The sequence below is a fragment of the Leptinotarsa decemlineata genome, unplaced genomic scaffold (genome assembly GCF_025532065.1).
Source record: "Leptinotarsa decemlineata unplaced genomic scaffold, Ldec_3_MD MMD2_P_RNA_scaffold_5, whole genome shotgun sequence".
Taxonomy (NCBI): domain Eukaryota; kingdom Metazoa; phylum Arthropoda; class Insecta; order Coleoptera; family Chrysomelidae; genus Leptinotarsa; species Leptinotarsa decemlineata.
The window spans coordinates 887,437-905,147 of NW_027412532.1; the positions used below are offsets into that span (position 1 = coordinate 887,437).

The 17,711-nt window shown below is 38.4% G+C and overlaps 1 protein-coding gene across 14 annotated transcripts in view; it reads right to left on the reverse strand.

Moving 5' to 3' along the window:
• Positions 1-17,711, reverse strand: part of Piezo (piezo type mechanosensitive ion channel component) — a 40,998-nt gene that overhangs the window by 14,992 nt on the left and 8,295 nt on the right. For 3 of the 14 annotated variants that reach the window (XM_074169175.1, XM_074169184.1, XM_074169176.1), the window contains exons 3-21: positions 15,887-16,098; positions 15,278-15,524; positions 14,877-15,123; positions 14,017-14,176; positions 13,644-13,790; positions 13,405-13,491; positions 11,344-11,637; positions 8,965-9,358; positions 8,523-8,719; positions 8,323-8,471; positions 7,992-8,266; positions 7,616-7,935; positions 6,913-7,218; positions 6,656-6,857; positions 6,321-6,585; positions 6,075-6,260; positions 4,411-4,754; positions 4,164-4,319; positions 866-925 (exon numbers count right to left, since the gene is read on the reverse strand). In XM_074169175.1, coding sequence (XP_074025276.1) covers positions 866-925; positions 4,164-4,319; positions 4,411-4,754; positions 6,075-6,260; positions 6,321-6,585; positions 6,656-6,857; positions 6,913-7,218; positions 7,616-7,935; positions 7,992-8,266; positions 8,323-8,471; positions 8,523-8,719; positions 8,965-9,358; positions 11,344-11,637; positions 13,405-13,491; positions 13,644-13,790; positions 14,017-14,176; positions 14,877-15,123; positions 15,278-15,524; positions 15,887-16,098 — 4,248 coding nt within the window. The remainder of the gene's footprint in view (positions 1-865; positions 926-4,163; positions 4,320-4,410; positions 4,755-6,074; positions 6,261-6,320; positions 6,586-6,655; positions 6,858-6,912; positions 7,219-7,615; positions 7,936-7,991; positions 8,267-8,322; positions 8,472-8,522; positions 8,720-8,964; positions 9,359-11,343; positions 11,638-13,404; positions 13,492-13,643; positions 13,791-14,016; positions 14,177-14,876; positions 15,124-15,277; positions 15,525-15,886; positions 16,099-17,711) is intronic. The other 11 variants (XM_074169179.1, XM_074169185.1, XM_074169188.1 and 8 more) reach the window with 9 other exon arrangements.

Below are 17,711 nucleotides of genomic sequence, written 5' to 3' on the forward strand. Positions count from 1 at the left end.
CTCTCTTCTAGCACGACCAAATGAAAACTTCGAAACTGGAAGCAACCAGCAAATGTGTTTTTATCAAATAGAGCCAATTTTCAATGAGATTCAACATTTCAATGAAATTTTCATTGGGCTCATACAAAATGCAAACATCCAACATGCAAAGCATACAGAACGATGAATAACATGACAACAAATAGTTTCAGGATAACTGTTAGTGCTGGTAAAAAACTTTTTGGTAAAAATCAAACAATTGTTAGCTACATAAGTCGAATTCTATTAGTTATATTACTGAGGTACCGAGTTAGTTCTGTCTAATACTTCGAAGTACCAAACTTTTGTTAATTTAAAACACCCAAAATATCAAATTTCCTATCATCAAACAGTTTTGGTTCGCAATCAAACCATTAAAATGTTTCCTCTTCTCATGAAACTGTAAACATATGAATGAAATTGTAATTTCTGTTGAATAACTTGAAATTTTTTTGGTAGTTTCATCGGAAAAAATAAAATAATATGGAAGCGATGCTTACTTGAAAATCAGAAAAAATCTAAAGCTAAAATGTCAGTTTGGATGCTTGAAAATTGGATTTCAAGCTGTGTTCAGGAGTAAAAGCCCTGAACAATTTTTCAATCATTTACATATACGATGATATTACATAGCATATGATAAAAATCGTCAAAGTTGATTCTATTTCTTCACCCACTCACCATACAAATTAACATACAAACTATTCCCACCAAGTGTCTAAAATCATGCATAAAACAAGCAGTGTTCTATTTTACAGTTCCGTGATACATGCCTATTTACAGTTCCATGGTACATGCCTATGTAACCAATTCACAAAATGTACAGATCCATGATTTACAAAAAAATTACCCTGTTTGTAGGTTACTGGGGGCTTCACCCTATATTTCGGTCTACCACTAAAGATTGAATCTGTGTAAAACAAAAAAAAACGTTTATACAGTAAAGTGTTGTTCGGAAAAGTGTTTTAGAGATTCACAGAAGATTACTACAATAAAAAACAATATAAAATTCTACAGTAAGTGAACGTCGATGCAGCAAATATAAAAAAAATTGAAAAGAAGATATTCTGCTGCTCTATTTATTGACTTTTCGGTGACGGTCTTTCTAATAATGTTGACATATATGAATATAAGGAGTACGCTTGTCAAAGGATCCAAAATTGATGAAATTTTGCGTTGTTTCTCAGTGTCAAAATCCCATCAGTTATCAAATCAAGAACGAATTCAGACGAAGGTCTAGAATAAAACCACAACATTTTTATTGGGTTTACTTTTTATGTTTATACAAAAGACCTAGTAGCATAGAATATGATGTTCTATGCTACTAGTTTCGTAACAGGTAACTTGAATAAAACCAAGGATTTTCTTAGATTGAATTCAATATAAAAAAAATTCTTGGCGTCGTAGAAAATTTAAATGTTATTAACAAACTTTTAAGAATATGAATACACTTATATTTTAGGTTTGTTATGCGATTGGCGCTGCCATCTAGTATCATAAGTTAAGTATTCATTTTGTGTATTATATTCTGTGACTGAGTAGTATAAGATTGTTCTTTGGTTTTATGATGTTGACAGAGAGACGTTTTTCTGCAAGCCGTGAAGAATGTCGATGAACGCGACATGCATCATGAGTTGTACAGTTTGTAACCTTATTTGTTGATGTTGTCGAATGAGTATAATAATAATTATCCACGCCTCAATTATTCAACACAAACGCTTGGAACGAAACAAATTTATAGAAAAAAAAACTGTAGCTGGGTTGTTTGAACTAATCGAATAGTATAAAACTCGCCCTTATACAAAGAATAGTGTATAGCGTAGTCAAAAATATATTTACAAAAAAAAGATCCGAAATTGAAACAAATTCTTCGAACCGATACAATTTCCAAGCCAATATACACAGTCGAAAGAATCGAACTGAAGAACAAAACAAAATCAAATATCAAGGAAAGAGCTTCCTCAAATAAGCATATACACTGCTCCACACAATCCGAAAACTAGCAAATTACATTCGTGATGACTCAACGCCGATCGGGAGGAATACGAAATGACGCTCTGCCTGGGAGTGACGAAGCTCCCCTGCATCCAAGGGGGGCCGATACCGATGCTCTTTCTCCTATCGGTCGGAGCCTCGACCACGGTGGGCGGAGCGTCGTTGTACGGTGGAGGGGAGAAGACGGGGAAACTATCGTCGGGGGAAGGTGGGCGGGGGTTGAGTTCGGAATTGGGAGGAGAAGAGAACGACATCCGTTGGGGTTCGAGGTAACCTTCGAGTGAAACGGTCATTACCGCAGAGTATGGAGACGGGGGAGCTTGTTGGTTCATCAAGGAGCTGCGTGGGGTTAGGGGGGCGGGTTCCTCCTCGTCGACGGGGGTGTGGTAGCCACCTGGAGACGTTTGCTGCGAAGTGGCCGAAGTACATGATGATACGGACGATGATTTCGCCAAAGGGGGGCGTTCTGGGGAAGAAACCGTGGCGGACTTAGTAATATTTCTCCGAGTCAGCAGTTTTCTCACAGTATATTCGTTGGAGGTACGTCTGTAAGTCATAAAACATCAGGGCCTATACTCCCGGCAATACATATTTTCCTGTTCAGTCTAGTCCATTGTAAGTCCAGAGTAAAAGGTAAAGACATATGTTCTTTTCGGTGCAGTGTGAATTAATGTGTGTTCCAGTAGAACTCATCATGGATATTTCTCGAATATCGAAAAACTACTAGTGAATTTTCAACGTCCAATATCATTCATTTCATATCTAAGGCAGTGCTGTTTGGTGGTCTGCGGCACTTCGACTCGAAGTGCGATGGATACGTCGTAATTTGGCGGCAATTCGCTGCATTGCTGCCGCGAAAACCTGTTGACCGCCCTGTAATCCATCACACTTTGAATACGAGACGTGTTTTATCTCGTCAACTCGATCTTAGCCACCATCTTGTGTACCCGCCGTTCAATCTTCCGAAGCACCAGGCCGGGATTCCGTCCTTACAAACTATTATTATCATCATTATTATCAGCTTATGGAGGTTCTTGGGAGTCTTAGAGACGTCTCAACGAATATACTGTAGTTATTTTTCTGGAGACAGGTAAGTTTGCTTGTGGTTGCAAAAGAAAAGGTGTCGATAGACTTTTTCACCGAATATTTTCGAAAAACTTTCTTGTTTACTTCTACACAATGGAAACAATTTTTTTTAGAAGATATACATAAAAATGTCATAACTATGCTGGTGATTATCTTGCTGATTTGACCGTTAATAATATATAAAAACGAAAGAAAAAAACCAAATTATAGAGACAAGCTGACTGGATTAGTTCCTTTTTCACTAATTTTTTATTTTGTTGAAGACCTTCAATCATCAAATTGTCTTCTTCAAGAGCAGATTTAATCGAGTTTCAGACTTCAACCATACTCAACAGGTCGAAGATTGCAATACCAATATTATAAATTCAATTATTAGCAAACAAATCGGATCTGCAATAGTTTCATATAGAGCTCATAAGGCGTTATTGAAAGTTTGTTAATCTTACCCACAACCAATCAGCACAAAAATGCAGTTGTTGCTGTTAATAAGAACATTCCCGATTCGTCTGAGAGGAAATTTGCCAGATCACTGCTGGACGTAAAGCTTATGTAAGTACAAATGACGGGAACAGATGGAATAATCACCTTCTCATATAATCCAATATTCAATTCATTAATATCACAAAAGGTATATTTTTATGACAGTCCCCTCTTGCAATTCAATGATATGTTACGAGTCTGGACGCTTGGGTGTCTTAAAAATGTATGATGTTCGTACAGCTGTAGGTGATGCATGTAAAATTACCGAAAATGTGAAATTTAGATATTAATTATGAATAGGATTTTCTCAACTAAACGCTGAACAAAAATAATGGGACAAGATAGAAGGAAAAATTTGCATTTGCGGAAAATTGACCTCTTTATGCAAAGGTGATATTTTTGTACGGTTTTGTACGATTATTCATTTGGTCATGCCGTACAAGTTAGTTGATTTATGAGGCGGAAAAACGGAAACCAAGTTTAAAAAACACCAAAGAAATGGATGTGCCCAGAACCGAACATATAATCAAATGTCAAAAGGGTTTTACTCATCGACATGTACCGTGATTAGTCCATCGTTAACTTACCTGTATAGTGGTTGTCTATAACTCTATCACCTTGAATTTTCTGTTGATTCGCCTTTATCCTGTCCATTTTCATTTTTATTTTCTCCAGGACTCTCCTTTCCATTTCGTCTTGTTCCTGCATCGTCTTCATTCTCATTTCTTCAATGAGGACAGCTCCTGCGTCAAGAAAAACAGAAGATGTACCTCGAATACTCACGAAATTCCCGCGGAAAACATTCGTTCACTAGAACATTAACAACTAACCCACCTCTCGAAGCTAAAATTGTAGTAGCTTTCGTATCGTCGATGATATGGAAAAAGTTGTAGCTGTTGAAGATCCTTCTCTGGAATATTAAAAATCCGAAACAGATTGTATCCCAGGCTATGCCCATGAACTCGCTGGGGACCTCGCAGGAATCAGCTATGTCCTCTTTGACGTTTGGAGTTAACGGATCTGTCGCATTAGTGAATTTTCTCACGCAACCTATTCCCAGGAGCTGAATCAAAAAACAACAGCTGACCGGTATGTAGTGAAGGAACACGCAGCCGAGAAGTTGAAAACAGGTTTTCAAGAAAATTACAGTCACGTTGTAGCCCAGAAGAAACTGCCACCTGGAGAAAAGAAATTAATTGTAATAATAAATTGAATAGGTCGAAATTTCACGAGACGTAACACAAAATTTGTGGTACGCAGACATATGAATGAAAAACTGAATCGAAAAAATGTGACCTTCAGTTTCAGAATCAATCATCAGCATCAATATTAGAATTTCAAAGATAAAATTAACCCAGGGAAACTCTGCATCATCATCTTTACTGAGCAGCTTTTTCGAAAGCCGGTACTATGACAGTTTCATTGGTTTTACGCAGAAGTGTTCCAGAATCATGAACGAGCTTCACCGTAGATTTGGAAAAAGGAAAATCCATCTGACACTAGAAGAGAAACAAGTAAAGATGCAGGAATTGATAAATAAGATTGCCGAGGAAAGAGAATTATCGCCACTAGAGGAAGAAAAAATGAATATGTTATCAGTGAACCAGCGTTCACACCTCCAGGAAGCATGTTCCACAGCCACGTGGACCTTCTAGAAAAAAGGCTCGTAGTCCATACCGACACTCGCAAGATGGAACCCCTTGCATACCTGGATGCAATGCAGATTTCAATGGCTCACTGGCATCGGAGTTCAATGTGAATTTTTTTCAGCGCTCAAGGTACTCATCTCCGAAAACAATTTAGAGGAAAACTACCGAAGATGCGGTTTAATGCCCTCTTGGCATCATCTCTTTCTTCTGCATTCGTTTCCCTTTCATTTAATGTGCTGCAAATTGAGATCCAACTTTTATTAACGAAGATGCGGCTTAGTGCTCTTCTGACATGTTGCGCCATCTTTATTTTTTTGTCGGTACATTCTGCATTTCTCTCCCCTTCATTAGACGTGATGCACATGAGGATCCGACTATTATTAACGAAGTACAACTTAGTGTCCTTTTGTTAGGTCATCATAATTGATTTTTCTCTACTCCATCACATTCTCTCTCATATACACATACATATTCATAGCATAACTCTTACGTCACACCTACCTTGTTCCTTGTGAAACAACTAGTTGGGTATTCCACAAGGTTCCGCTCGGAGGTCCAAAAATGACTAAAATGAAGCGCCATAAGAAAAAACATGGGATTTAGTACCAAAACCAGCACAGCTCATATACTCAAGGTCGAAAGGTGGAAGCAAATTACATTTTTTTTTCATATAAATCAAATTATTTTTTCATATAAATCAAATTAAATGCTGAATTGATAAAAAATCGTTTTTCATTCATGTCTGCATACCACTAATTTGGTCTTTCGTATTATATTATAGACTTCACAAGGTTTTTGTGGTTTTTGAAACTATAACACTGAATTTCGGAAGCAAAGAAAAGTACTTACTGCCGCAGAATTTTCGGTATTGGTTTCAAATAAAAATCTGAGCCGTGCCACAGAAAAACGAAAGCTCCAAGAAGGTACCCAATTGAGAATAAGTTAACTCGATTAGTACCAGCTATGAATAATAGAGCCAATGTGATCCAGAGAAAGCTTTGCAGGACGGCCCTTTTCAAAATATCCAAATAAGACCTGCAAAACAAACGTATTGGGCAATTCCGCGAACAATTAAACAACTACTAGTAAGTTTACCTCACGTAAGTTATAAAATCAGGCACGGGATTATCAAATTCTGTCTGCTCCGCTTGATGGATAACACTCTCATTTGAACCACCGGCATAAGCCAATGACTCGTACCGTTTTTCGATTCTGAAAACTACCCATTGCCGAGAAACCAGCAACAACACCAAGAAATCATAAATCAGTTTTTTAACTGGAGGTGGTTCGTAATTGTCCAAAAGAAAAGCCCAGTCTTGCAGACCTCTCATGATTGGGTCCGGGAAATCCCAAGGAAATTCTAAAATTTGAATATACAAATCCAATGAACACATGCCTTGAAATGGAAATGTATATAAATGGTAAGTTACCTTGACACAACACCGGTGGAAGTCCTACAGCCATGAAGTACTGGAACGGTAAAGCGCATGCGATAAATATCAAATAAAATACCCAAACTTTCGCCAGTGTTTTCCTTTCCAAAGAAAACATAGCCACAAGCCACATGCCGTACAGAACAGCATACCCATCCATTCTCATCCCGATCAATACCACAGTCATTATTAACGAAATCTGAAAGGAAAAGAACTTCTGTACAAAGGTCGGGAACACAGTTACCTGATATTACCTCAACTCCAAACTTGTAGAAAGCAAAGTTGGCCATATATTTGCAGAAATTTTCCAAATCTTTGTTTGAATCGACTATCGTGACGTTCGGGAACATAAAAAAAGCTCTGGTGGTGGGTCTTCCTCTTGACATTCGGTAGTTGTACTGCCTTACCAAGATGACACTCCACAGAGTAACTATCACGATGTAAATGATGTTCCACTGAACCAAGTCTATCAAAGAGGTGTGCACCTCTTCGGTTTTTCTGAACCCAAGCCAAGGGGCGATATTTGTAACAGTTTCGTTCAATAGAGGATTGTTGTGTACCTAAAAGTGCGCTGGTCAAAAATTATTTTTTCACAAAAGAGACCATGACAAATTTAAGCTCCTAGCTCCTAGGCTCATTTTGGCTCGAGAACATGAAAATCATCGCTCTGCCTTAGTTTACACTTTTACAATTTTGAAAATTTCTTCCACCTAAATGAAATATTGGTTTTATGATTCCAATGATTCTACAGAGAATTTTTGCTATTCACAAACGTGGAATGCATTTGAAAGATGTGAAAGAAGTATTTTCTGAAGATACTACCTCAAAGTCACCTTGGCTACGTCGTGTGGCATAGGTTGAAGTTGTTGAAGTCCGAAGTGGTGGGGGGAGGTTTCAAAATCGGCTTAAACCAACTACTACCTCCTCATATGAAAAACCGAAATTTTGTAATCTTACCTGGCACGTGACGTTCCAATTCCCGGGATTGATGTATTGGATTTGATAAATCATCCGAAGCAAAAGCATCAACGAAGCAAGTAAAGAAGTGGCGTATATAACGACAATCTGCATAGGTCTTCCGAAGGAGAACGCCACTGGTATAAGAGCCACTACGATGAAATAAGTGGCGCATTTGTCATGAATTGCCATGAGCATGGCGAAGAGGAAGACAATCTTGATCATGTGCAGTTCCATGAAAAGAAATATCAAGTTCTTCACTCGGTGCAGTTTCTTCAGCCACTCCTGCGCCAGATGCTGGAACTGTATCGAAGACATATCTGAAAGAGAATTCGTTTCATAATAAATCGGACTGAAATTCAATGGAAATATTTACGCCCAAGCTCGTACAGATTGTACTGAACAGACGACGAGCGATCTTCCTTTCCACTGCGGTCGATGTAGGCGCCCCCTTGCAGAGAACTCTGATCCGCATCCTCGGCAGTAATCTCTTCTGTTACAACGCTGGTATTTTTGGGATCCGAAAGGACCATGAAGTCGTTATGGAAGTAGTGCAGCTGGATTACAGTTACGATCACGAAAAATGTTGGAGTCACCAACCTGACGAACAACTGTTTCGTTTTATATTGTTCCAGACCTATGTCGAACTGCCTGAAAGCACAAGCGACTAAGTAATGGATTCGACTTTGAACATTCAGACCTCTTACTGTCCGGTGGGGATATGCAGATACGTTGTCCAGTACGAAGGAAAGTTTTTGAATTGATAGGTGTACACGAGAACTAATATTATCATGGAGTAAATGATGACGGTCAGCCAGAATCCAAACATGACTTTCCTCCAAACTCGGAAAGAAAACTACAAAGAAAACTTGAGACGATTGTTGAACATGTACGTTTGTAACATTACCTGAAAAGATAATATGAAAAACAAGAACAATGCCATGTATACTATCCTGAAAACGGTCATTCTTTCGCCGGTTATAGCAACTGCGAATAGCGTGATAGCGACCACCCAAATCCAAAACTTCGTGAAGAATTGCTTCATAAACTGTCCAATCCGCTCCATTATTTTGTTACCGGTTTCTGATTTTTCATTTTTCACCCCTACAAAAGTAAATTCACAGTCAACATACAATAGTGTATATTCCAAAAATATGTACTTTGAAGTTATTTCACATCTGCAAATGATGATGATGATGTAATAAGACAAGTGTCTTGTCCCGGAACTTGGAAGTTCCCAATTGAGGATGATAGTGTTCCATGTAAGCGACATTCTATATCTATATCAGTTCTCTTTCATATGTCACATTGTATAGAGTTTCTAAGACAAAAAATTGAGGTGAACTCACCAGCTGCGGTACCAACAGTCACTTGCAGAGGAGCGACCATATCCGCAAGGGCGCTGCTTTGTTTCGCTTCGACCCGTTCTTGCATGTACTGCCTCAAAGTAACCCAAAACATAACCGTGTACAAACATTTAACGAAAAGAGGGACACACGGCAGCACACTGATTTTGACGAATCCTATTTCGCTCAGATCTACACCTTCGATCTTCGAAGGTATTTCGTCTTCGGTAAGGTTCATCGAATATACGTAGCCGGCTATCAGGAGAAACCAGGCGTAAATAACCAGGAAAGGGCTAGAGTGGAGCATGTTCTTTCTTTGGTTCGGGATGAGCCAAATCAAGTTCGCCCACAGCAGAAGAACGAATGTCACCCAGCTTAGGTAGGTTATGCTCCACGCCTGCAAAGTAAGGATATGCTGAGAGGTGTCGTCCTACACTAAACACAATCAATAATAGTTATGATTTGAGACTGAGAATTCTTGACGAATTTCCTTTATGTGAACGCTATTTATAGTATATCATGTTGTTTGAAAAAGTTTGTCAGTTTTAATCTCATGTTTTTTTGTAGCTTCATATCTCAATTAATATTTATTCTACTGTGTCTACCGTGTACTACATACATTGAAGCTGTTCGTTTTTTCCGAATTTTAATTTTTGTCACTTTCTAGCTTACTACTGTGTTAGTAGACGATTTTAGGCCAACTTTTCTCTACGATTCAAATTGAACCAAAGCGCTGCGTTAACAGCCCGAAAAATTAACAAGACATTTAGCAATGCGCACTGTTTGACGATTTCACAATCACTACTCCGCAGTACAACTAGAATCCTTCTCCGACCGTATCGCTTCGATTACTCTACTCAACAGACTCACGTTCCGCCGACGCACTCCTTTATATTGATAAGGAAGGTTCTGGTCTAGACTCGAAGCACGTAGATGATTCTATTGTTCACAAAAAAAAATGATAGGGTATTTCCGCTTGTTGCTAATAGATGACGTTACTGTCAATGATTGAGATGTTTACTAGAACTAAATAGGTACACTGTCTCGCTTGTCTAGGCACGCGCTTCTTTCTGTGACACATTGCGATCTCGGGCCGTAGTGATACCGGGTCTGGTCAGCAGAAGGGGTCCAATCCTATTCCACGACAACGCTCGTCCGCACGATTCACAAATCACCGTCCACAAATTGAACGAATTGAGCCTCAAAGATTCGCCTCACCGATCATACTCTTTAGACCTCTCGCCGACTGACTACCGTCTTTTCAATTTTCTCAGCGGCAATAAACATAAACAATGACATAAAACACAATTGTGTTTTATGTCATTGCATAAATTAACCTCGTTTTTACTGGATATAGTGTGAGGTGCATCACAAACAAAAATGTTACAGCCATGTAAGTGTAAAGATCGCTCTATTATACGAAAATAGAGATAAACCACCACTAGTCGTCGCCATCATGGAGAACCCGACCACGATTTTTCCAACGTCCTCCATAAATTAACAATGTCAACATATTAATAAGATGTGAATGTTAAAGACAACTTCTAAAAAGATTTTTTCGAACACCAGCTTTTTTGTGGCAACTTTACAAATGGGTTCTCTTCACCTGTAAAATCACGTTTAATACAAACAGAATGATTCGTCCCTTTCATACCCGGAATATTCTAGACAAGTAGGAGGGTCACCTCATGGGCATGAGAAGTGGTATTGCCAGATTTCCGTAACAATCTCTAAATTGGGGAACTATCTTTCGCCATTTTGAAATAAACATAGTGAACCACAATTTGCTGAATTCAGAACAGAGTGGCAACAAAAAAAACATGAGATGCCATTTGAGAAAAAAAGTTAGGTTATGTTCTTGATGATAGTGGTAACTAGCAGCTCCACCTCCATTTTTTTTGTGATGATTCTTAAAATCCAGTACAGATCCCTGTATTAATTTATGTATATACACGGGCAAGCCCAATTCAGATATAAGTAGTACAGTGCTATGTAGTACTTGATGTAATGCAGTGGATTAAAAGTCACTGGTAGCCATAAACCAATTGTGATGTAGCTAAGAGCGCGCCATTGTACGATGTTGGCTGCCGCTCTAGATGCAGCGAGAATAATATACCGATTTCGATGGAATTCTCTAGCACATTCGATTACAATATATAAGCGCTAGCCACGAGCATATGGACACAGTCAAGAGGAAGTTACAGTGCGGTATGCGAAGTGATCTAGTAAGGCGATCTAGTAAGTTTCAGTTGAAGTGTTTGTTGTATTTAGAGTGAAATAAAGTTAAGTTTGATTATTGTTCAGTGTAGTCAATTATTGGTCAACCCACGGGGAAAAACGTAAAAGTATTATGAATGAAAGATATACTAAGTAACAACTCACCATCATGATAATATTCGTAACGATATACGACGAGCGTACTATGATCTGGAGGATGGAACCAAGCACGAAAATGACGTTCTCAAACCAATGCGCCTCGTGCTCCTCCTCGTCTAGTTTGAAAAGCAAACTGTTAAGATTAGTTTTTTTTTGACAAACCCCCGAATTCTCACCGAAATCGTCCAAAGCGATATCTTCGATCTCCGCCGTTATAGTTACGCTGCCAGTGGAGTCCTGCGTGAGGCCGCTTTTCTTCGGGAGGAGTCTCTTTGGCCCCCCCGTAGCTCCACGTATCAACTGAAAACACACGAAAGTTTTTTTTTTTCTAACTAGTTATCATTAGTCGGTAAGCTATGGACATTTTAGTTAGTTGTGTTAGACATTTTACAATTGCGTTATGAAAAAAAATTAAAAAACTCGAAATTCATATCATTTTCAAACCTCCAAGGAAGTTGTAGCACCTAGAAATGAAAATATTAATCTGAGTGGAATGAAAAATATACAGAGTCATGTCTCCCTGTGCTTATTCAAAATTAATCAACGGATCATCTTCAACTTGATATAAAATTATGTAAATCAATACACTGACCACTTAATAACAGTTGAAAAATTTGAAGATGATCCACTTGAAACCGTAGTGGTAGATGAGACACTCTCATGTACATGGTGTACCAACTCATGTTTTAATCGAAAGCATAGTATAGAAAACGAAGAGAAACATCGACTTCATGAAATGATCTAGCCGAGTTTGGAACATTTTTTTGGTTCTGTCATTTCTCGTAAAAGAGTTTTGTGCAAAGAAAATCAAGACGATCGTAGAGCAACTGAAGTATGAGCTACTTCTATCGTCTAAAATAAGCCGTGATGAATAAAAACCTTGAAAATTATTATTTTTGTATTACTCTTCAATAATTTTCATTTTCAAAATATTATCTGGCGAACCTTCTCCCCTGCTACTGCGGCAGTCATTATCAGTGCTATGTTCGTTGACTGCGAAGACGGAAGTTACACCTCCAAGTCTCAGCAATGACTGACTGGGGAGCTACGTGTGCATTCGTATCTATATAATGGGAGTGACTATGGAATGGTGGTGTAGCTGATGGTGGGGGCGACAGAAGGGTGTCACGCAAACTCTTACTCCTGATTGATTCATCCACGTTATTGACAACTATGGTACTGGTGGGATTTCGGAGTTGTATTCTAGTCTATTTCTCCGTTGAGTATTGGTTACCACATTCTGTTGACCAGCATACCGTCTTCCTTTCTGTTAAAATTGTTAGGATGCTTATATCAACGGCCTCGATGAAGTAGTGTGTGGTAATGCTTCGAATTAGACAGGGCAGCTGTTTCTTCGTATTTCGTCATATTTCCCGATATTGTTTGTTCATTTTGATTTTTTTATTTCAATTTTTGTACATGAGGTTGCCTATTTGCGTTCAAGCCAACATATTTGTGAACTAGAAGTCCATGAGGTGTGAAACTGAAGCCAGTAGCTGTTGTTATCTTTCAATTACATTGAACATTTCATGAAAATGCTAAACTACCCACAGTTTTCTTAAATAAAAAATTCCAGAATTTTATTAACGTCCTTGATCGAGTCTGATGCATTCTCTGCTCGCTACGTCTGCACTGTTTTTACAAAAACCTCTCGCTCTTTGGAGAATCACCGCTTTGCAGCCTCTCACCAACAAATACAGTCCACTCATCGAAAGATTTGACGATCGACGCCTACGGAAACCCTGTCATAAGAAACGTGGAAATCCATGTAGTTGACGTTGATACTATGTTTGTCGCCGATCATATCAAAATTAAAATGTTTCAGGTCGGTCAAAGCTTATTTCATGGGGAGATATTTGAAAAAAAAAACAAATAGCCGCAGAAATAAGACTTTTGTTCGGATTTTTCGCAAAAGGGTGCTTTTTCCAATGCCGAATAGTTTTTTGATTTCAAAACAAGTTTGAAGCCACATATCCACACAGTCGATATTTTCTTTCATTTTCAAAAACGTGCTTTCAAAAACAGAGTTGGAACAGAAAAAAAAAAGAAATAAATCATAATACATACGGGTGTACGCTCAGTAGGCTCTTTGTTCACTTTTTCTATTGCTTTTTCAATTTCTATTGCTTTTTCGTTCTCTAACTCTAAACCAATCTAAAAAAATAAACAAAAGAAAAGCCAAGCATTAGGTAAAAAATGAAAACACTGTCAGTAACAAAGTAAATGAATGAGGTGTTAATAATAGAAAATACCCCGTCGAAAACAATAACAACAAGAACTGTAGAGATGTAAGTTGATGTGCTTACTCGAACTTTGCGAGTAGCGCGTTGCCACTTTTTAGTGGCCGAGGACCGCAAGAGTTGTTGCTTCCGTAAGCGCTGCGACATCTGCCGGCCAAGTTCTCCAGTAAAGCTCCCCTCTAAGCGAGAAAATGCGCCCTGTTTCTTTTGCAACTGAAATAGGTTAGTTTTGGGTTAGTATAAAGAAAACAGCATGAGCGCATTTGCAATTCGAAAATTAGGCGGATCAAAACTAAATTTTTGATAATTTCAATTGCAATTCGTTTGTTATCCTTCTCTAAAAATTATTTATAGGCTTACGAAGCATTTGAACTGGCCGCAGTGAAAGACAAACGATGCTAAAGTCCATCACCGCCCAGACAAATATTCCTCTACATACCTCCACTTTCAGCAATTCCCTACTCTCGAGAATAAGGACCATATACAACAAATATAGAACCAGAGGGTTTACGAAAGAGTCCCAGTTCAGGTCTTGGGCGAAAATGTAATCTCTCTGCTCTGCTTCATCGACGATAATCTGTGCTGTTAAACCAAAATATCTGAAAAGCGAACAGTTTGTTACAGCTCTACACTGATTCGGATCTGCAAAATAGAGTGGTTCATAAGAAAAACATAAGTGAATAGGATTTAAACTTATGTTCCATGTTTGTTGGCCGCAGGCTGACGTTTCGTCTACAATTGTGGTGAGGTTAACAAATGCAACTGTCTTCACAGCACATACTACATTGCTCGGGGTTAGGGTCCAGGTTTTATTCCATCTATATGAAGTGTGACTCTTATTGTTTGGAATCTTTAGACTGACAATTGTAGACTACACTCAACAAACCCGAAAAATAGTTTTTACACAATCATCTCCGGCCGTGAAAGCTCACATTATTTGATTTCTTACCGTTTGCATTAGAAAAATTGTCGAAAATTCACATTTTGAGATACGATCACATAATATATTCAATAATCTGGAGATGGTGTTTTCACCTGTACCATATGAAGAACTTCGAGATTAATTCAATCAAAACTGATCAGTTTCGAATGACTGAAATGTTCAGAAGGTTGAATATTTTCTGTTTTCCTTTGATTTAAATGTAACCTGACTATTGCCTTTTGGCTTACAAAACGCCAACTTGAAGAATACAGTCCACTTTTATCTGAATTCTTTTTTAGAACTTCCCACACTAATTTATGGGTCATTCGTTCATCAACAAACCACTCTATATTTCATAAACGCTTTTCTGGTCTTACCTGACATACGAACTATTACTCGGAAGAATTTCCTGAGACCACTGGAACTGATAAGCGTACAAACCGCAAATATGTAGGAAAACTATCGGCAAGAGGCAGCATAAGACGATGGCAAAACCCCTACCCAATTGTTTGTAGGATGCCCACCAGGTGGCGGAACTCAAAAATATCAAAAAGTACAATCCTCCCGTTACAGATGGCTTCACGATCGCCGCGAGACATAACATCGCTAAGACACCGTAGCGACCTAGAATGGAAATAGTCTTCTTCAACTGAGAAGTGAAAAAACACCTATTTCAACATAATCAACATGTATGCATACGTTTAAGGTAACTATTTCAATGATAAGTTCTTTTTATTTTCATGTATAAAGTAAAAAATTAATGGTTGTAGACTCTTACCTATGCCGACAGCGTAACTAACATATTCCGCTGCAGTTTTGTGCCTGGGAGCAACAAAAGATTGCGATTCGTCCAGATTCAAACTACCCGGGGGAGGGTTAAGTTTTTTCAGAACTATGAAAAATATAATTGAAGCGAGGAACATGATGACTTCTGGGGCGAGCCATATTATAGTAGGCACTATGGATATGTCGTTCAGTCTTACAAAACCTACGTGTCGTAGGATTTTCTCTAGTAAAAGGTCCTCCTGAAATAGTTCAAAAACATTCTCATCGACGAAATTAATTGAAAATATTTTGTTTGATATATTAATTAAATTTTCAGTTATTGATTTCTTGATATTAAAACAACGATAAAAATAAAATAAAAACAACAATAAAAATTAATTGGCGCTCCGGGGCGACTTCATTGATTCCAGTGGCGCATTTGCTTTTTCAGCTGCAGGAAAACCCGGAAAAACCTGCAGCACCACATCCGGTGCTGCTCCACCGACAAATGACAAATGAAAAATCCTTTGCAGACTTTTTGGTTTACACCGCACATCATTCGAATGTATAGAAGTATTTTTTCCGAATCGAAATCCAATAGAATAATCGTTCTGATACGTACCTTTAGAAAATGCGCGTATGGAGGTAATAATAGCAACACTATTTGGAAAGTCAGTTGGCATAGCGAAGTCAGTACAGATATAGCTATCAGTATCTTGAGGAACAACCCCGTGTGTCCTTGGATGGTACTTGTAGTCGGTACAGGAACGAATGGCAGGTAACATAACACGAGCAGGTAAATGGAGGAAAGGCCAGATGGACGAAATATTACGCCTGGAAAAAGAGAAGAGTTCTTTCATTGAGAACAAACAGAAAAAATTGTACTGTATGTAATGTAAAAAATATAAAACGATGTCCTCTTTTATACGCGTATTTTTCACCTATGCTGTTTTCCCAATATCAGCGTAAATATGAAACGGTTGAAAATAAGTGATTGATGATTCAGTTGCAACGAATACATCTTCTCATCTACCCTCGTATCGTTATCGGGCGTATTTATTCTCAAACACGGCAAGGTGTGCTTACCCCTAATGGAAAAGGGATTGCTGCGTCGTGAAAGCGAAAACGGGACGACCCACCCCCGTGAATAACGTGCACAGATACCGAGAATTCGCGGTAAAATGCCACAGCCCCGGCGAAATGTCGGTCACACCAGACAACTAACAATTAGAGCGGAAAAATGGCCGACGTGGCCCTCTGTTAATTGGAGTAAGACCGCACCCTCAGGCATATGGAAGGTGTGAAGGAAATGCCACACTATTGTTTTTCTTGTCATTAAAGAACATTGAAAGTTAAGCCGTTTTACATGAAATTTATCGACGTTAATAGCCTTTCCCGTTTAAAAGTTAAGCTTCAAGAGAGCGACTTTTTATGTACGCACTGTATATTCAATATCAATATTAGTCGAAATAATTCAGTACATGCGTGTTCTCTAGTGCCGCGACGAAAGAAGAGGTTAAAAGTAAAACATCAAACAAAAAAAAAGTACCCGCGAGAAAAGAAGCTCCTAGCAAATGTAGACGAACCGTTAAAAAAAATTATTACTGAACAATGCAGTCCTTTCCGCCAAAATATTCAGATGACGAGATGTGTCACTTGAAGTAGTGAATTAGTTTTGTTAACCCCCCATAAAACACTAAATGCTAATTAGGTTCACAATCTTCCGTCTGACAAGCATTAAAAGTGAATGTTCAAGTCAAAGAACGGAGTCTAAATATAAAATATTACGTAGTAGGTTTACAGCACGAACGCTATTTACGATACAAATGGGTGTGTGAAATCCAGTTTTGGAAGGTGAATCCGTTTTTGAGCCAGAACGATGAAGTTACATTTTCTTCAAATGAATTAACTTACAAACGTCTGCTACAATATAACTTACCATGTATAATGAAACTATGTAATTACTCAGTTGGTAACTATTTTAATCTGTTTAAAATATGTTTAGCTGTCGCCCCCACACGAACGGCAACTCTCAGAAGTTGAGAAACTTGTGCGAGCCAAGGACTAACGAGGTCTTCCCTTTAACGTCTGATTCCTAACACGGATTTTAATGATTGAACATACCTGAATTTTGAGGTTTTAACCCACAACCCCTGAAGAGGTTCAAGAAAATATACAGAAAACTCCAATTATAGATACATCAATTGTAAAGCCATCAATGGTAAAGTCAGCGACCTCCTTTCCTGTCTAACACAAATAGTTTTTTTGCGCTAAATATCCGAATTCAATAAAAAACTTCGACTCTCAATTCATTCAATTTTGCGACGGTGGTTTGTTAAACGTGCTGACAGGCGTTGTCGTGGAGCACGATCGGACCTCTTCTATTGACCAGCACCGGCTCCTGCTTACGCACTTTTCGGTACATTTCGTCGATTTCCCCACAATAG